The following is a 21,102-nucleotide window of genomic DNA, read 5'->3' as shown; positions in this document are numbered from 1 at the left end:
ACTTTGTGTTTCAGTCATAAATGTCTACCACGCCAGCTTACTCTATGTTTTAGTTACAGCTGTTTACTACGTTAGCTTACTCTATGTTTCAGTTATAGCTGTTTCTCACGTCAACTTACTCTGTTTCAGCTTACTTTGTGTTTCAGTCATAAATGTCTACCACGCCAGCTTACTCTATGTTTCAGTTACAGCTGTTTCAGTCATAGCTCTCTACCACATCAACTTACTCTATGTTTCAGTTATAGCTGTTTACTACGTTAGCTTACTCTATGTTTCAGTTATAGCTGTTTCTCACGTCAACTTACTCTATGTTTCAGTTATAGCTGTTTCTCACGTCAACTTACTCTATGTTTCAGTTACAGCTGTTTACTACGTTAGCTTACTCTATGTGTCAGTTATAGCTGTTTCTCACGTCAACTTACTCTATGTTTCAGTTATATCTGTTTCTCACGTCAACTTACTCTATGTTTCAGTTCAAGGTGTACATAATGACAACAAAACATTCTAAGACACTTGAACTTCCTCCTGATGGCATCAAAACAAACATCCAGTGGCATGTTCTAAGTATTACTTGGTAACATTAATATGCATCCAATGGCATGTTCTGACCGTCTCCATACTGTAGTCACATTACTCACCTATCTGAAGACACTAACATGTACTTTCGACCAAAAGTAATATGGTCATGGCAAGAATTTTATGGTAAAATTATATTCCTTAAGTTATATTCATGTCTTATGGCTAAAACTGTATATTTTTTTCTCAGATGTAGTTGTGTTATTTGAGCAAATACAATAACTTTGTCTTCCAGTGTCAAAGCTTTGAGGCTTCCCTAAGCCTATGAAAGGTGACGAAAGTTCTGTTTAGGTGCAACGTTTTAATCACATACCTCATAATTGATTTATTTTGGAATTCATCACAGAAGATGTAAACAACAAAAACTGATTTTAAATGTAATTTTCACCCTTATTTTAATCTTATTAAAGTTCTGATTTGAAGGAATGCGAAAAAAATGCACAAATACGATTTTTAAAGGTCGTTGTGGATTAAATATTTTAGTGCACACTAAATAACACGCAGTGCTCGTAACTACCTGGCAATGGAATATTTCTCTAGCTGCTTCAGAAAAAGAATTTCAAGATTAAACTGAGGCTAAATTACAAAGACACTAAATCTAAACGGAAAAACAAGCCAAGCTGAAAGTATAAAAATAACCAAGCCTAAGGCCCGGCATGGCCAAGCGCGTTAAGGCGTGTGCTTCGTAATCCGAGGGTTGCGGGTTCGCGCACGAGTCGCGCCAAATATGCTCGCCCTCCCAGCCGTGGGGGCGTTATAAGGTGACGGTCAATCCCACTTTTCGTTGGTAAAAGAGCAGCCCAAGAGTTGGCGGTGGGTAGTGATGACTAGCTGCCTTCCCTCTAGTCTTACACTGCTAAATTAGGGACGGCTAGCACAGATAGCCCTCGAGTAGCTTTGTGCGAAATTCCAAACAAACAAATAAACAAACAAAATAAACTAAGCCTAAAATACGAAAACCAGTCAAGCTAGAGGTACAAAAGCAAGAGAATCTCAATCACTAGGTGTAAAAAAATGAAAAATAACAAAGTAACATATATTCAAAAATGTAATTTATAGAAAACTTACAATCTTTATTATCTTTACTGCTAGATTATTCAACGTTATCTGAACTGCTACACCTTCGTATACCGGATACAGCGACTTTATCTACCACTAAAGAAATTGATCTACTGCTCGGGATGAGGTTAGTTATGTATTAGTTTTTATGCTCAGTTTTGGAAACAACGGATAACACACAATTTGGCAACTAATTAAAATTCTATTTTTTGTTTCGTTTGAAAAGTATTTAAACATTTGACTGAATACAAAAGATATGTTGATTTTTCTGATTTTTTGTGTCTGTTTGTTTTGTATAGATGTGGATGGTCTGACAAATGAAGTTGGAACCCCACGTCCCTCAGAGGACATCTTTTTTTTTTTCCATCGCAGTGACCTCTGGTGGGTCTTCAATTATTATCTCATTCTTTCTCTTCCGCTGACTCTTCAACCTCAGGGACATCTGGTCTCTCATTTGGACTCTGTGATCTAACAATGTTGTTGTTGATATTGTTGTATTTAATCTTCTGTTAAATTATTGTAAAAACTAACAAAACATTCCTTAAGAAAATTCAGTGGCTTGTTCGCACCTTTTCTCCAGTAAAATTAATCACACACTGCTAGAATGTCATGTTTAATATGGTAAGCTTCATGGGATATCAAGCTGTTGTTGAGACGATTAGCTTAATCTAAAGACACAGCGACCCGAAATATTTCAAAACACTGGTCGTAAATAAAATACAAATCTCCAAAAGAAGTTACTATTTTCAACACAGAATAAACCATATTTCGTCTGTTAGTAAAATGGCGCTTTATTTTTGATATTTCTTATTCTACTTAGTGTAACAGACCAGGATTCACTGACCGAATCGAATGCAGACATTTTTAACTGAGTGATTAGGTTAATATGAAAATTTAGGTTTCAGTTTTCTTTAAGATACAGACTCGTTTCCTGAAGCCCCCGCCAGAACAGCGATAAGTCTACGGCTTTATAACGTTAATATCAAGGGTTCTATTACTCTTTGTGAGCTCAGTAAATAACCCAATTTAACTATGTTGTAAGAAAACTACACACACTTCCTGAATGAATTTGTAATTGTTTTCCAAATTACACTTAAAATGCAACCTCTTTACGATCGATAGAACTATATACAATTTACCAAAGACACACAGTTAAGCCTAGTATAATTGTAATGCATGTACGATATTTATAAGGGATTTTTAACTCGTTTTGTAGCTCACTATATAATAACCTAAATTAATTTAGCTGTGAATAATACTGAGGAATTTTGAATAGATGAAAATGAGGTCCACAGTGACTACGTCACAGATTATGTTTTCAATTTTATTTTTGGTAAAATACACGAAATCAGAAAAAAAAATTGATATAATACAGTTAATTTCACCAACACAAATAAGCAATAATAAAAAACATTTATTCTGTCACAGAAATAAAAAAATGGCATAAAGAAACATTTGTTATCGAAAATACAAAACAAAATTAGGATCGCCATCTGCCGATAAGTAATATACACTTCTGTAATTTCACAGGTAATTTCAAATGGGAACATTTAACACTTAAAAATAGCTCTCTTTACTTGGAGAAAATTTATAAATTTTCAAATAATTTGAATTTTAAAACTGATGTTTCTTGCTTCTAATTTTGAAATATTTATTTTACACAAATCATTCTCAGTTTAGAACAAAACGACGAATAAATACTTACCATAACCAATGGGCTACTCTTTTACTAAATAATAGTAGGATTGATCGTTACATTATAATGCCCCCACCTCTGAAAGGGCGAACATGTTTTGTGTGACAGAGATTAGAACCCGCGACCCTCAGATTAAGAGTTGAATACCTAAACTACCGTATACATTTATACACGTGATATTATTATAAAAAATATCAACAGCTCTAACTTTATTCACTGTCTGAAGTATTTTTCTTTGCGATGTATTTAGATTTAAATTTATTTTGGCAATTAGTTTTTCCGTGTCAGAATTGTTTGGTTATAATTACGTTTAACTTCTTTGGTTCATCAAAAAACACTAAACATTTGTCATGCTCCACATTTTGGGGTGAAGTACGATAAGTATCATGTGTTTTCTACTGAGCAGATCTGAGCTTGTTTTTAATACCAATATGTTCTCAAGTATAAAGTCAAGTTTGTCCTTGTAAAATAAAAGAAAGAATTTATTAGAATTAGGGACTTTTCATAATTGTTTAGTTTCTTACATTTCCTAAAGTTGTAAGTTAATCTAAGCCTTCAGCCACAGTAGTATTTAACTTAACGTGATTTTCACTTAACTTTGGTCGAACCATTATTATTTTCTAGGGAAGTAACGTTCACCTTTAAAAGGTTTTATTAAAGAATTTTGGAAGAGTTGACTTGTGCTTTAATTATAAATTACTTAACATTGCTTTGCTGAAGTTAATAGTGCTGCATTTGTGATTTATAATGGTTTTACTAATCTTCATTGAATAACATTTATGTTTTAACTTTTAAGAAGATGGGCATTTGTTTGTTTGTTTTCATTTTTAGTGACAGTACAATTTACAGAGTAGAGGAAACACGTAACTAATGAGAATTCAATCAAAGTTTAACAATAATCGTGCATGTTCGACGCACCCAGTTGCCCTTGTTTTTTATGTTTTTATTTTGTGATTGTATTATTGTTTGTTTCTGTGAATATACATTTTTATCTTAGTAGTTCTTTAGACTTCATGTGGAGACCTAAGAGATGCTCAGTCACACTATGTAACCAAGTATATCACATATATCTAGTCAGTAGGCCTAACTGACTACTCAGTAGAATAAAACACTCTACGGAAAAAGCCTTAGGGGTCATAAGAGTGACTGTCAAATTTCATTATACGATTAGTCTATGATTCGGCGGAGGGTGAATACGGTATAATTGATGCCTTCTTTCTAATCTTCCTGGCCTGGAATCACCGGGTGATTAAGGCACTCAACTCGTAATCCGAGGGTCACAGGTTCGAATTCCCGTCACACCAAAACATGCTCGCCCTTTCAGCCGTGGACTCGTTATAATGTGACCGTCAATCTCTCAATGTTTTGTTAAAAGAGTAGTCCAAGAGTTCGCGATGGGTGGTAATATCAGACGAGCTGCTCTTCCTCTAGGATTTCCGATGACTCTAGATAAAGATTTCAAAGTTTTCATAAAGATCAAATATTTATAATGTTTTATATACTTAAAAATCATAAATGAATATTAAAGGTTTTTGAATGTTCTAAATATTCATTCAAATTTTCTCTCAATAACCACCCTTTCTGTGCAAACAGTGAAAGAATGTAAAGATGCAACTGTTCCTTTTCTCTTTATACTACACATATGAGGTTGAACTAGGTAGTGGATGTTCCCTCCCCTCAAACACAATTTGTGTTTTACTTCTGCTAGTACTTAAAAACAATAAACGCCCTAGCATTCTACATTAATGAACCACCACATTCGAGTCGAAGTACTTGGGTTGCCCCCCGCTGGTACAGCGGTATGTCTTCGGATTTACAACGCTAAAATCAGGGGTTCGATTCCCCTCAGTGGGCTGAGCAGATCGCCCTTTGTGGCTTTGCTATACGAAAACCACCACACCTGGTACTGGGTATTTGTTTAAGGGGCTAAATTTTTTTCATTTATGTACTTATCTTATAAAGAAAATGTACAACCAGATATTGTTCACAACAAAGCAATTGTCCCCACTGTGGTGTAATGAAACAATACATACAATCAGACACTACTGACAGCAAATGATTTACCTCCATTGCTTGCTTTAGTCTCCACTGGAGTTCTTCATTTTCCATCGACAATTGAGACTTTGACTTAACTTCTTTCTGAAACTCTTCCTTCAGCTGTAAACTTTCACTTCTTAACTGTCTGCAAGTTGAAATATGAAAGTCAAACTTAGTCATACAACAGTTACTATCTAACGATTTTCTTGAACAAAGCAAAACAGATCTAGTTTGTTCTTCGTATAAGTTAATCTTATTTTATTCTTATTTTCATGACATATATTGTCAGAAATAATATCTGACAACTGATGGATTATAAACCAGGTACAAATTATTTTAGTATAGAACTATTTATGGTATGTCAGACAGCTGAAAATTCCCAGTTTTGAGCTAATGCTTAAATTAAGGAATTTTCAGTGATGGGACAAATATCATATCTTAATGTATAATGTATAGTTTCAGAGCAAAACCTGTTTTATATTGGTGGCTGTGTTAAAATCGTTTCATGTTTCTGCAGATATAGTTTTATTAAAAAACAAATAACCTCCACATGCATGCATTACAAAATTTGATCCTTAAAGATGTGGTGTTTACATACTCTGTAACAACATAACAAGTCTAGATAGTTGTTTGATTCTAATAATGAGCTGTCATGTTTACATAGTTCATAGTAACATGTTTATAATCAAAGTCATTGGTGGAATAAGTGTTCTATTTCTATACACACTTTTACAAAACACGTTTTGAACTGTGTTATACTCGATTAAATTATGATTAGTTCTTTTATCAGATTAGACAGTCTTTGACAAGATGAGATGAAATATAGTAATTTGAGTCTGTACTATTAACAACTAATAAGTCAAGTTTACGATCTTATGTTTACTCATGAACAACTTAAGTGATTAAGTCATAAATATAGTTAACAGTAATTTTACAGAAGTCACGAGAGTAATCATTGAAATGGCACTCTCTGTTGTAATCATTAATTTTACACTGTCTGTTGTAATCATTAAAATGTCACTATCTGCTGAGCTGTCGTAATAATTGATCTCAGAACCTGTCTACAGTAAAAGTTGCTGTTGTTTTATTTTAGAATTAATTTGTGATTTTATGTTTAATAAATATTTTACTTTTAAGATTTCTATATTTTACTTTCAGTATTGTCAAATTATAGAAGAACATGGTTAAACTATAGTCTAAGAGAGATACTGAAAAAAGTAAATTAAAATTATCGAATTATTTCATTGAAACTAAAAGTAATTCATAGATTACTTAAGACAATTAGCTAAATAGAAACACTCATTGTTCTAAAAAAACAAAAGTTAAACCCATAATAGACTAAATCAATGACACTCTCATGGGATATCTTAAGCCTCATTATGACATTATGTTGGATGAAATGAGGATAAAATAAATCATATCACAGACGTTAACACTGCTGTTTCCCCTCATTATGTTAAACAATTAGATACAAAAAGTAACTTAATCTAAACTGGATATATTCTTAATGGATTATAATTGAAACAAATACACATAGTTATGATTAATTCACTTGTGTCAAGGAAAATGTAGTTCACTACAGAGTTACAGTAAATGAATAACAACAGTTGGCACCAGCTTTTTGTGTCAAGGAGAAAGCAATAAAACGTAATATCAAATTAAAATCTCAAAAGGTTCTTACAAATAATTGTTGTTTTAATTTAATTTTTAACAATAACTGTACAAGCAATAACGATATCAATGCAAATGAACTTGGAATTAAATCAGGAGAATGAGAAGACACTCCTTAATTATGATTGTGGTGTTTGCTGTTTGGTCATACGTTTACAGTTAACCTGTAAACTGGTAATCGTATTTGATCACAACTTCAAATGATTTAGTTCACTTTGGACTTAGCAGTAGTCTAGTTGCTGGAACTCCTTTTACCTCTCAGTTCGAACTTTCTCGTCCAACATCGCTTGTAAATCTTCGTTTCTGGCCTTTAACTTCTGAATTTCTTTTCTTGCTGATGGTAACTCATTCAACTAGTGATTTAATAAAAAAACAAACTTTAATTTGAAATATATACAAATAAATTTGTTACATATTCTATAATAATGTAACAATTCTAAAAGATGGCTCTTTGATCCAAACAATGTGATAGTGTGTTTAACAACATATATATAGTCTCGAATAATATAACAAGTCTATACGGCTCACTGATGCTAACAATATGTTGTTTTTATTTGACTATACTTAAATAGGTAATAAATCTACATAGCCATTTGATTGTAATGAATAACTATCTTGCTTAGCTATGTTTATAATATTATTATAATAAGTCTAGATCACTATTTGATCCTGACCATGTGAAACTGTGTCACTTAAAACAATACAATAATGTAGTATAGCTGTCTATATTTCTTTTTTTTTTTTGAGATACTTAAACCCTAAATAAATATTGCAACAAAAAACAATAAAAAAGTAAAAATAACCTCTTCCTGCATTTCCAGGTTTTCTTTACGAAGGTGATGTATGTCTCCAACCTTGAATTCAAGCACAGTTTTAAAACTTTCGACTTCTTGTTCAAGATACCAATTCTGATCAAGAATCCTCTGCAAAGAAAATGTATTCCTTTTATTTCAACACGTATAACTAATGGCATGTTTGATGATGTAGTTTTACTCACACAGATGTGTTTTTATTTTGGACGAGCAATTAGCCGTTTTGTAGCTTTGTGCAAATATTCATAAAAAACAGACAAACAAACAAACAAACATTGTAGCTTCTTCTCTCATATCTTTATATGTAAGTAATAATATAATCATCCATGATTTAGTGTGATTTATTTTTTGTTTTAAACATAATAAAACTCACTAATGATATTAACATATCACACCAGATTAAACATTAAATACAATATTAAAAATTTAAGTGTATTCTATAGATAAATCCACTGACTTTATTTGAGTGTTTTTTGTTTGTGTTTTTTAGTAAAGGTATAAAATCATTAATATACACAGGTATTAAAATTATTCCATTATTTAGTGTGGACAAAAATGAATATTTTAGCAAACATTAGCTTGTCACATCAGAAAATTTCTAGAATTGTATCTCTTTCATAAACTTACTCCACTAGAGGGCATTAAAATAATGAAGTAAAAAAATAATATCATTACTGGGTAGCTGCTTGACCAAGTTAAGCGACAATGAGTCTCATCTATCAGGCTTCGTTGTTAAAACTCAATACCGATGAAGTTTACCTATTTCTAAAGTCCTGGATTTGGTTATAAACAATTTCAGTTTATAATGACAAATGCAACATATTGGAGAATGAAATGGTAATCATTCTTAAAAAACAAAACAAAACACACTTACCAGTAATATACAAGTTGATTTTCGAAAATTATATATTTTATTTATGCCATGTTGCTTATAAGACTTTCTTAAGAAAACAAGTTTAAAATAGAAAAGTTAATAATATGGAATATCTTTTATTTAAAGAAAACAGAAAATTAAGCCATAGAAATATTTTTGACAAACTTACTTCAAAGTAGGAAAGTTGAAATAATTTTAGTATTGTTTCCACAAAATTGGTAAGCAGTTGAAAAAAAAACATCCAGACAAAATTTTGTAAATGAATTTTCTAATTTTATGAAATAAAGTTGTATATTATCATTATTATTATTGGTTTAATACTGTAGTTGTTTAAATATGTTCTTCTAAGTGCCTATCTCATGTATCAACCTATATTTGCTATTCTACACAATGAGCTAGTTGCGATCTGCCCACCACAGGTGATGAATTTTTAGTGTTATAAGCCTGCAAAATTATCACTGAACCACTGAAGGCCCTATTCTAGTAGTCAGATACCAGTCAGTGATCATACCTGTAGTTTGGTGTCGGTGTCTGTCCGCAGATTGCTTTCCATCTGCTTCTGTAGGTCTTGTAGCTGCTGCTTTAAGATGTCTAGAGCTTTCTCGTGGCTCTCTGAAGCCTGTTGCATCTGTTTTGCAAAGCCGTTCTTTAATTCTGTTGAAAAAAAAAACAAAGATATTGCAGAACCACTCAACAAATACAGCCATGACAAAAGCCATCTCAATATCAATTTTTTGTCTTTTTGCATTTGCCTTTAAACCTCGAACCTAAGCATTAACATCATTTGATGATAGTTAATTTTTAATAAATGTTTCAAAAATCTAACCAAGCTGTAACAGACAAACAAAAACCTTTTCCTTTCCAGTGATATAATAAAGATTCTAACCTATACAAATGTAAAACTCAGTACTACTAAGACTTTCATACAAAATTATGTATTTTAGCTGACACACCTAACAGAAATTAATCATTGTTCAGGCCTAACTTCAGGTTTTCTGTGGATCTGGAAAGAATGAGTTACGATGTTACTGGTGCTACCTTAACGAACAGTTACTGACAATAAATATGACTAATGTAAACTGAAGGAATGGTTACTGACAACAAGTATGACTGATGTCAACTGAAAGAATGATTGCTTACAACAACTATGACCAATGTTAACTGAAAGAATGGTTACTGACAACAGATATGAATAATTTCAATTGAAGAAATTGTTACTGACAACAAATATGACTGATTTTAACTGAAAGAATGGCCACTCACAGCACATATGACTGATGTTAACTGAAGGTATAGTTACTGACAACAAATATGATTGATATCAGCTGAAAGAATGGTTAGTAACAACTGGTAGCTCACCCTTCTAAAATACTTCTCATAATTTTGAAATTTAAAAATAGACTTTCAACATTTTTACCAACAGTCGAAAGTGTCATTAACAATACAAATAATTAATCCTAATATCCAACTTGTCATTATAAGTCATAACTAAAAATGTCAGTGAGTTGCGACTGAAAGATTAGGAAGAGAAAGCAAGAAGAAAGTGAAAACCCTAAGACGTCCGCTGAGAAAAACTTGTAATTATATCTGTGTTAATGAGGTACAATGAATGTACAAATAAAGACAAAAAATACAAAACTGTAAAACAGATGCCAAAATAAATAACAATAAGTTATGTAAATAATATAAATAATAATAAATAATGGCAAATAACGTAAATACTGATCCTTTGAAAAACCATTAGAAAATTTTCCACACACCATAAAAATTAACCAAGAAAAACAAGAAATAAAAACTAAAACTGGAGTAATATCAGAAAACAATATTTAATAATTGGTTTGTTTAGAATTATGTGCAAAGATACATGAGGGCACTCTGTGCTAATTATCCCTTATGTCGCAGCGTAAAGAGAAGGTAGCTATTCATCACCACCCACTGCCAATTCTTTTTATCAACGAGAAGTGAGATTGACTGTGATATTATAATGTCCCCATGGATGAAGGGCAAGCATGTTTGGTGTGAGGGGGATTTGAACCTATGAATTTCACATAACGAGTTAAGTGCCTTAGCCATGCCAGGCCTAATAATTCATCAAACAAAATATGAGAAATATTGGAAACCAATGAATGAATAAAGATTCCACATATAAACATCAAAAACCAATGAATGAAAATAAAGTCAACATAAACACATCAGGAACCTGTGAATGTCAGCAACAGATGAATAAAAGAAACCCCTAAATGGAGACGAAAATAAGAATGAAATAATAGGATCCCATGAATAATAATAAGTACTTATTTATCACAGACATTAAATAAAATTTACTATTCTTGTGAAGTAATTTTAAAATAAAAATAACAGTCAACAACAACAATTAGGCGTTACTGAATAAGAAAGCAAATCTGCCCCCCAAAATAACCATTTCGGTTCATTTAATAACCACTAGGTGATATTCAGTGAACTTATTACTCTTTATTATGCTGCCGAACTCGCTAATTAATGTTTTATTTCCAAATACTTTTAGAAATCTGAAATGTGTTTCGTTATTTGGATACATGAAATATTCTTTATGTCTTTTAACTTTTGATCTGAAAAGTCTCCATCATGAACATAAATATGTACCAATAAATTAACACAATGACGCATAAAGGTTTCCTACCTGTACTGATATTTCTATTTTTAAAGCGGTGCTTTAGATATGTTAACCTAATATATTCTTCCTTTTCTATTTATAAAGAGAGTAGAATTTCAAAGGAAAAACAACATTATGAGATGTAGATCTATAGCATTTCATCCTTTAATTCACAATAACAATGCTTTATGAGTTTAACTGCACATAAGTTTTTTATGTTTGAATATCAACAAAGGTTACCTTCAATTTCACGACTGTGTAGTTCTTTCAAAGATGCAACTTTTTGAATGTTTTCGTTCTGGGCATCTTTAGTGGACTGTGCATGGATATTTTTTCAAGTCTTCAATCTTCAGGAAAATATGAAATGCAATTTATTTAAACTGCTATCAAGTGTTTTTAAGCATAAATAATATATTTTGTTGTTTGTTATTTTAAAACAAGAGATGACGCCACTAAAGTGTTATGGTAACCACCTTCTCTTTTCTAATTTCGCACAAAGCTACACGAGAGTTATCTGCGCTGCTTGTCTCTACTTTAGCACTGTAAGACTGGAGGGAAGACAGCTAGTCTTCACCATCCACCGCCAACTCTTTGGCTACTCTTTTACCAACGAATAATGGGAATGGCATTCACATTATAACGCTCCCACGGCTGACAGGACGAGCGTGTTTGGTGTGACGAGAATTCGAATTCACGACCCTCGGATTACTAGTCGAGAGCCTTAACCACCTGGCCACGCCAGACATAACCAATTTTTGAGACTAAGTTTACAACTTTAGACCGCGGTTCTTTCATTAAGTCAACTTGCTTGGAACTAAAACGATAAAACTAAATAAACTCTCAAATATAAATTAAAATCGAGTCATAATTCATAAGTTCTCTTCTTATTTTGTATCATTATTAGAATATGGTCTAAGAAACAGCTCTTATACCAGGCTAATACTTTAACTGGGACAAAGTTCCTTCTATATAAATCTAAGTGTTTGAAAGTAAAGACGAAATTGCGGTATCCAAAGTAAACACTTTTTTTTTTGTTCGAACGATTAAATCATATTACGAAAAAAATCAAACCAAATTTCACAAATATGAATTCAATGCAATTAATTAATAATGATTTGGTTTGTTTTGAATTTTGCGCAAAGCTACACGAGAGCTATCTGTGCTAATCATCCCTAATTTAGCAGTGTAAGACAAGAGGGAAGGCAGCAAGTCACCACCGTCCACCGCCAACTCTTGAGCTACTCTTTTACCAACGAATAGTGACATTAACCGAAACATAATAACGCCCACATGGTTGAAAGAGCGAGCATGTTTGGTGTGACGGGAATTAAAAACGAAGCACATACAGAAGTTACATCTATCAAACCTACTTCATTAACTTAAGCCTAAATAATCAAGCTCACTTCATTCAATTAAGCCTAAATACTTAAACTTGTGTTCTACAAATGTTTTTAGATTAACATCTGTTGTACTCGACCAGTGAAGTATCAGATGAAAATTTAAGAAAACGAATAAGTTTAAGAATTTCATTATGATTGGTAACGAGAAATCAGTAACTCTGAAAGTGTTATTAAACTCACCTCTTTGTCATACTCAGCTCGTAATTTTCTAAATTCTTCCTGGTGGTTAAAGGCCACTAAAATAAATAATAGTTGTTGCTGTTTACACACATTTTACTTCAACCGAAATAAAGTGCCTTAAAGAACCTGTAATTCCATTTACTGTAAGATATTAAGCTTACAAGATTTATAGTAACGAAAACAGAAGAAGCAAATAGATCTATACTAACCACAACTAATTCTTGGATAACTCTTTCACCAACAGATAGTGCAATTGATTGTCTCTTTATATCGAACACACAGTGGAAAGCACAAGCATGTTCGATGATTGAGATTTAAACCATGAGTCAGTGGGCAGAATAGAGACAATCCATTGTATGATCTTTTGTTTCATTTTGTTAGCTCTAACTCTCCTAAAATATGCTATAAACTCAAAATTAACGGTTAGGTCTGTTATCCATCTAAATGTTCGTAACAGACATTAGGTTTATCTTATACTGAGAATGACTTTAATGTGACAATTTGGAAGAAAACTTACACGTTTCGGTCTCTTCTTTGTGCGTTGCTGTCAGCTTCGAATTCAGTTCTTGTATTTCCTCCGTACGGTTTCGCCTCAGTTGTTCTAATTGCGTTCCGTAATCTCCTAGATAAAAGAACAGTGTCTTTAATAGCTCTATATTTTCAAATTCTTATCGTTTTGCGATTTTTATAATCTAGTCCAGCATTTCGCACAGTGTAGGGGCGGTTAGGGTAGTGTCAATAGCGTAAGAATGCAAAATGAAGATTTTTTATTATTTATTAATTTATAGAAATAATAAGAAAGAACTACAACAGACAAATTTAATGTACGTGCCTCGTCTCTTAATTCAATCACAAGAGGGTAAGGAAGCACAAGAAACTATATTTATTAAAGCAGATTTGTTTGATTTTGAATTTCGCGCAACGCTACACGAGGGCTTTCTGCGCTAGCCATCCCTAATTTAGCAGTGTAAGACGAGAGAGAAGGCAACTAGTCATCATTACCCACAGCTAAGTCTTGGGCTACTCTTTTACCAACGAATAATGGGATTGACCGTCACATTATAACGCCCCTATGGCTGAAAGGACAAGCATATTTGATATGACGGGGATTTGAACCCGCGACCCTCATATTACGAGTCGAGCGCCCTAACCACCTGTTCATATTACTAGATATACACACACGTCAAACTCTTATCCTATACATTCCGGAAACTAAATTCAGAATCTGTACACTGTGGCGACTAAAATCAAGGTCTCTGTACTTCGGAATGTAAAATCAGAGTACATTAACTCAGACAATTAAAAGATCTGAATTTTTAATATCCGGAAAGGTAGAGTATAATCGTATTTGGAACACGTGAATAACATAAATCATGATATAATGGGCGTGAGGTAAGGCATGTCATTGGCGTCTGCAATGGAGGGGTCAAGAAGGGCATTTCCTCCCTGGAACATTAGAAACACAATTCTTTCTTTCTTCATTCAGCATATTTACGTGAGTTTCTATTCAGTTCACAATATCACTATACTGATATTTAGAGTGATAAATTTCTGCGGGCGTCTTTGAAGCGGGTGCTTTACTTTCTTAATAATAACTTCATGCAACGAAAATATTTAACCAACATACTTTGCTGAGCTCTCCATTCCAATAAAGTGCTTGAGTGGGACAACGCATCCAACTGGAAATAAACAACGATTAACAATTAACAAGCATGTAAATTATAAATAATTAAGAAATTATTACAAAAATAATTACACATGTTAAATAATGTCCCACGAATTCAAAAGTGTAGAATTCACGGTATCTAATCTTTTTCCTTTTTTATGGGGAAAAGTAATTTCTCGAATAGAACAGGTGAGAAATTTTATTATGCTTTAAGCTAAGTTTTCTAAAATAAAAACGAATAAACACTTAAATAATGGAAATTATTATTGTTGAATTATATTGCTAGTTTTGTTGCAACTCTTATCTACATCAAATAAAAATGTTACTGCTGGCTACATTCAACGAAACGACGGTTAAGTAACCAGTGTAGAGTTAACAAATAACTTTGACAGTGCTGTTGTTCGTTAGGTGTCAAGATTTACACCACATTATATATACCATATATCATATTCACATGATGCGATATACTGTTTCAGGTGTGTATAAGTGCATAGTTTTGCTACTTAATTTAAAAGTATTCCCTTTAATATTCCTCTTCCAACAGGTGAAGGGTTTATCTACATGCTTTCTTACATACCTCAATCAGTTTATTTGTCGTTTAATTCACAAAATAATTTATGTAGATGTGTATTGGTATAATATTTGTAATATATTATCTTTCTATAAGCCTTATCGTGATACTTTTTAAGTTATGAGCAAAAAACTACTCGGGACGCAAGGGATACGAACACTTTCTGTCGTAACTGGAGTTATGTTGAAAGAGAATAAAATTTATATAATACGTTCAAAAATCTTTACAGTAAAGGTAATCAGTTTCTAAATGCTGGTAACTTTACACGTGGTTTGGGGTTCACCACGTTAATATTTGGTAACACACACATGCGAGTGAGACGGCATTACGAGAAGTTACTGAAAATCTTTCCCACCACTGAGAGTCTATTTTAACACCGTATTCACTATATGGGAGGAGAGTTGTATATTATCTTGTTGGAAATTGTATAGTCCCCTCATCCCCCTGGAATAACAGTAGTTATAATCCTTGACTTATTAAATTTGATCACGTTGTTCAACAAGATACGGAAAATGGAAAGCCAACTTCAAAGAAAATTTAAAATTTTATCCTCGCCATAATGGCTCATAAAATGTCTTTAAGTTGGTTGTTGTTGTTTTGGAACAGCCATTTTTCTTTCTTATTTTTGTCTTTATTTCTAGGATCATTAAATAAAATATGTCAAATGATTGACGTAAGATTATCAGAATCTCAATAACAATATTCTGCAAAGACAAAAATTCATATAATAGTTTTAATTCTCAGTGTAAAAAATTTGAAGCTCTTACTTATTTCACCAACCAGTTAAACATGCAAATCTCTTGTGCTGAGATACAAACGTTAACACTTTTACACTTAAAATGTATTTTTGATAGGTATCTATCTCCTATCACACAAAGCTATCTCAATTACTCTTTGCACTCTAAGCTTTGCTGAAAAATATTTTTGTAATTAGTGCATCAGTCTTTATACCCTATCAACTTTATGCTTTTTCTAAACATGTGCATATCATGTGACTGTTCTCCACCAGTAGTGGCACATCTGTCTCCCTCTACTATTCCTTCTTACTCCTCACTTTCAAGAATTGACCTGTTCTAAGTGAAGAACACCAGCCATGAGGAGGGTGGATGTGAATTACCAATGGGAAATTATATTTTGATGTCAAAAAATAACTTCTGATGTGGTATTATCTTCACTCTATAAAGGTAAAAGGGTCAGTTAAGAAGCACAGCAGAATAACTAACTATCCAGAATGAACAGATGTACTCTGAGATGAATAAAGCCCATAAATGGGGTACTTCTGGAACAGGTATGTTCTTTACACAGGAAGGTGGGAATGAAAGTAGAATGTGTGAAAAATGGAACAACAGGTTCAAGCATTAGTCATGTATAAATAAATGTAAGTGCAATGAACTATATACTTTCTCACCCTCAACAGTACAGATTCTATAACTCATTTGTAACCACAAGATTGTGGATAAGGCATGTAGACCAATATACACACACACACACACACACAACAATCAACTGTAAGTAGAATACCATCATTGTTTGTTCTCTTGTCTTCCTGAGAGACAATCAGTCACACTATGATGGTGTTACAGAACAGTTGCCATCTCTATTTTTCATTTTGGGGGATTTTAACAGACACTCCCCTGTGGAGTAGTACTAATATATACATGAGGGATTGTTCCATTGAAAATATGTTCTCAGATCACAACCTATCTCTCTTCAGTAGTGGTTCTTTTCCCTATTTCCATGCACCTAGTCAGTTTTTTACTGCTGTGGATCTACGTATCTATCTGTTCCCCTTCACTTTTCTTGGAGAGATGACAATGGTAAGTGGTACAGTGAAACTACCCATTGTTTTAAGAGAGAATGGCTGTGGTCAGTGCCCTCTTACTTAAGTGCCATGGTGGAAGTTGGACCAGATTGACTGACTTTTTTACCACTCTTTTGGAACTTGGTCCTGCAGTCCTCAGTCTTCCATCTGTTAACAACTGCATGGAGGCAGTAAGTAATTGCATAATTCAAGCAGCTGCCAGTATGCCAACTGTATAACATTTCAAAAAAGTTATTTTCTCATTCTTTAGTAAGAAGAGATATCATCCAATTTTCACAACATCAGTAATTGTAAAAAACATTACAATGTATCTAAGAATGGTTTTGTAATAGTACTGACATCATTGTTGTTTAATGAAAGGAGAGATCAAAAGAAATCTGTATGTATGTCATATCGAAAGAAATAATAGTGTCTGTAACTATTTGTTAACAACAGCTTAGCATTCTTATGTTAGTTCCTGTTAAACTATGTTGAAGCATACTAAATAACCCTATCCATCTGTTAACAGGATTAAAAATTATATATTTCTATATCAGTTCCTGTTGAACAAGTCAGAAATTGTGTTATCATCAAGATTAAAAGTGATGTAACATTAACAGTTGCCTGTTGAAAAGTCTAGGAATATGTTAAACAGTTTCTTTCAAGGTTAAACATTGGTTCATGTTATACAATCTTGGAGTTAAACAGCTGATACCAAAACTAAACGTTAGTTATTTTCAACAAAATTCATACATAGTAAACAGCTGGTTCAAAACCTAAACAAACATGAGACACACAGTTGCCACCACTTCTAAGCATTGCTTCCTGTTGAACACAAGTAACACATATTAAAAGCTGTTACCAAGATTTGTTAATTTCTTCTATACTCTCTGTGTTGAATTTCTTTAAACAGAGAGTGAGATCGTCATTGAATGATTTGTAAAAGATGATCTCATTTTGTTTTTTCTCAGTCTCTTAAATATACAGATCTTTTTTAGACATCATTACTGGCATTTCCAGATCTACATTTGGTGCTGACGTACATTACAAATGCACTGAGAGCTCTTTCTATTTACATTTTAATTATTTCTATCTTTCTTGGTACAAACACTACCTTTAAGGGTCAATTCCTACATTTGATTTGTACAAACACTACCTTTCAGGGTCAATTCCTACATTTGAGATGTCTATACTCTGACATTACAAACGACATTACTCGTTATTTCTACACATCAGAATTATCCCAACAACACCAATAAAAAGGCTAAACTTGCCACATTCTTCATTGCAAGTTTATTTAAATTTATAAGATTTAAATTGGAAAACGGTCAGCAAAGTATAGTGATGTGTTTTAAACTATTTTGATACACCAATTGCTTCCACAAATTCCAAATAAACTTTATCATAAACCTAATTTTGTTGGTGAACAATGAAATATTAGATATAACTGCATGTGTGTGAAAGTCAGCACCTGTGTGTGTAATCTTATAGAAGAAAGTACATTTGTTTTTATTCATGACATTTACTTTTCTCATAACGTTTTCAAATGCATTTGGGAACACAAACTCATCCACATTAGAAAAAGCCTCGAATTAAGACAAATAATATTTACGTTTTGAAATTTCTCTGATCATCTTTTCAGGTGAAATTAAGAGCATGGTCATTTCTATACACAATTAGAAAAAAATCGTTTCCATAAATCTAAAATGCAGAGATTATATAATTAATCTGAGAGTTACCAATGGGGGTCATCAAATCCGTTAGTTGCAAAAAGTTGGGTACACTGTAAACCAAACATCTGAGTAAACTGAGGGTTCAGTACATTATAAACAAAAATTTAGAGTATAAAGAGGGTTGAGTACACTTTACTAAGATAATTCTGAATAATTACTTTACACAACTGTCTTACAATAGAAACTTTTCCAATAGGAACTGTGTTTGACCATCAGACATTATTTGACTGTAACAATATTGTGATGTATCAACCTCTCGATATTAAGATCATTGTTTTATTCTAGTTAGAGATCATCCATTATTGTTAGAGTCTAACATATAAAATTAATAACTAGTACTCACATTCTGTACAGATCCCGGCCTAGCATAATTGTAAAATCCCTCTACGGGCCAAGTCTCATCCACCTTTGCTTTTGAAGCTCGGTGCTTGTTTCTGAATAAAGAAATCACATCAGACCAAAAATTTATTATCTAAGGTTTTTAACATCGTGTTTGTCTAAAAATTCTTCATATACTATTTAGTTACTACTTTATTTAATATAGATTGAGAACTTTCTCGGTTTACTCAGGATAGGTTGGTGTGGGGGAGAAAATTTGACAATACACTTTCGTATACTCAGACAAATTGCATAGCTTAATATCAGTTCACTAAGGTCTTTTAAGATTGTTTCTAATATAAAGCTGTAATTCTCTCTCTTGAATTGTCTCCCAGTAGCACAGTGGCATGTCTTGGAATTCATAGCACGAGAAACCGGATTTTCGATTGCCGTAATGACCATGGTGAGCTTTATGCCTAATTCCAAAACAAACAGTCTTGAACTGAAAGTGTCCATTCTGTGTGCTGTATTTTTGTGTGTATTTAACATTGTTAAAATGTCTATTAGAATAAAAACAAGTATGTCATCATATACTGTATAAACATTTCAGAATTATTTAACTTACTGTTGATAACTTAGCAGAAATGAACATTTTTATAAACTACCTGAAGTAGCACAGCCTCACCATTCGAATATTAAAATTAGTCAAGGTATTATATCATTCAGGTTTCGTCATTCTTCGTATGTTAGTAACAGCTGATTTAGATATGTTATATATATATTGCTTATGCAGTATGCGATTGTTATTTAGGTTGAATGCAAACTTCAGAAGATACTTTCGAAGATTTTTTTGTAAATAGAAACTGTTTTCTTATATATTTAATCATCCTTCCTCACTTTTTTGTATTACAATGGATTGTCAGGTTCATGGGACTGAATACTCTGTAGTTGGTGATGAATTTGAACAATAAATGGACATAACAAAATTCAATCATTTTAAGAATAATATATTCCAAACAAGTCAAATGAATGTAAACCCACACATATGACCAAAACTTGGTTCAATGTTGTGTATCACAATTGTTTATAAAGCTTCAAATAATACTCATTTCCTCTGAAGCATTCGTGCACGCTCGTTTAATAACTTCAGAATCCAACTGACAAGGCCTAACATGCACAGATGATTACGGTGCATGACTTGCAGTCTGACAGTTGCGAGTTCAAATCACCATCCTACCAAACATGCTTGTCCTTTCAGCTGTAGAGAGCATCATAAAGTCGTGGTCAATCCTACTAAGCATTGGATAAAATAATAGACCGAGAACTTAGAAACTGAAATAAGACTTCTTTTGTTCACTTGGAATTCGTCAAACCACTGTAATGTCAAAAATATGTTGTTTCAAAAGTAATCATTTATAAAATTATGTTAACTAAACAACACAATAGTTGTGCTTGTACTCAACAGTAAAGCCAATATACCATCAGGGGAAGTTGTCATTCAATAGTATTCTTCAACTCACCAAACACGTTAAGGGCTTGACTGTCACTCTTATAACAAGCCCATACCTTAAAGTGTAAAAATAATCTGTGGCTTCAATGTAGCATTGTTTCTAGAAGGTTCCTAGGTTAATTTATGAATAAAAGTATCTTTAACAGTTTTCAAAAACGTATCTCCCTAACGGATTAATTCTAGTCTCTCCCGATCTACATGCCTGAAATTAAATCACCCATAATTATGATTTCATTAACTCTTTCAGCAGGGGTTCGATCACGGAGATTGACCTTATAACCATTTCGTTCTGCTTATAGTGTTCATGCTATAATTTTTTATTTATTATGTATATGTTCACGAAAGTTTGCACATTAACAGTAAATATTACAAGACTTACGTACTCAAAAGTTTTACTATTCTTAAGTGTTTTCCTATAGCAAAGCCACATCGGGCTATCCGCTGAGTCTACCGAGAGGAATCGAATCCCTAGTTTTAGCGTTATAACCGTACACTTGCCGCTGTACCAATGGGAGACTTATAAAACTGACCTTCACAAAATGTTCGGTCTTGGCTGTGTTTTAGTA

The 21,102-nt window shown here is 32.7% G+C and overlaps 2 protein-coding genes and 1 long non-coding RNA gene across 7 annotated transcripts in view; 1 reads left to right on the top strand and 2 right to left on the bottom strand.

The window, feature by feature from the left end:
• The window catches only part of LOC143226265 (uncharacterized), a 69,934-nt gene extending 61,810 nt beyond the window's left edge, over positions 1-8,124 (top strand). For 4 of the 5 annotated variants that reach the window (XR_013014477.1, XR_013014475.1, XR_013014476.1 and 1 more), the window contains 3 exons: positions 1,669-1,762; positions 1,935-2,016; positions 7,861-8,124. Coding sequence is in view for 1 of the 5 variants with exons in the window: in XM_076457018.1 (XP_076313133.1) it covers positions 1,669-1,761 (93 nt within the window). In the remaining 4 variants the exon portion in view is untranslated. The remainder of the gene's footprint in view (positions 1-1,668; positions 1,763-1,934; positions 2,017-7,860) is intronic. The other variant, XM_076457018.1, reaches the window with a different exon arrangement.
• Positions 4,005-9,373, bottom strand: LOC143226264 (microtubule-associated tumor suppressor 1 homolog A-like). Its single transcript, XM_076457016.1, has 5 exons — positions 9,237-9,373; positions 7,843-7,962; positions 7,295-7,392; positions 5,396-5,513; positions 4,005-4,776 (listed from the first exon to the last, which is right to left on the bottom strand). The coding sequence occupies exons 1-5, from the start codon at positions 9,351-9,353 to the stop codon at positions 4,759-4,761; spliced, it is 471 nt and encodes a 156-aa protein (XP_076313131.1). The 5' UTR covers positions 9,354-9,373; the 3' UTR covers positions 4,005-4,758.
• Positions 9,374-12,933: 3,560 nt separating this feature from the next.
• LOC143227241 (uncharacterized) lies at positions 12,934-19,143 on the bottom strand. Its single transcript, XR_013014956.1, has 4 exons — positions 19,052-19,143; positions 14,565-14,616; positions 13,455-13,559; positions 12,934-12,993 (listed from the first exon to the last, which is right to left on the bottom strand). It is a non-coding gene; the product is annotated as an uncharacterized LOC143227241 (long non-coding RNA).
• Positions 19,144-21,102: the final 1,959 nt, after the last annotated feature.

Source organism: Tachypleus tridentatus, chromosome 9 (assembly GCF_004210375.1).
Source record: "Tachypleus tridentatus isolate NWPU-2018 chromosome 9, ASM421037v1, whole genome shotgun sequence".
Classification (NCBI taxonomy): Eukaryota; Metazoa; Arthropoda; class Merostomata; order Xiphosura; family Limulidae; genus Tachypleus; species Tachypleus tridentatus.
Note: the sequence above shows the minus strand (reverse complement) of the source record. Positions and strands in the feature narration are given on the sequence as shown.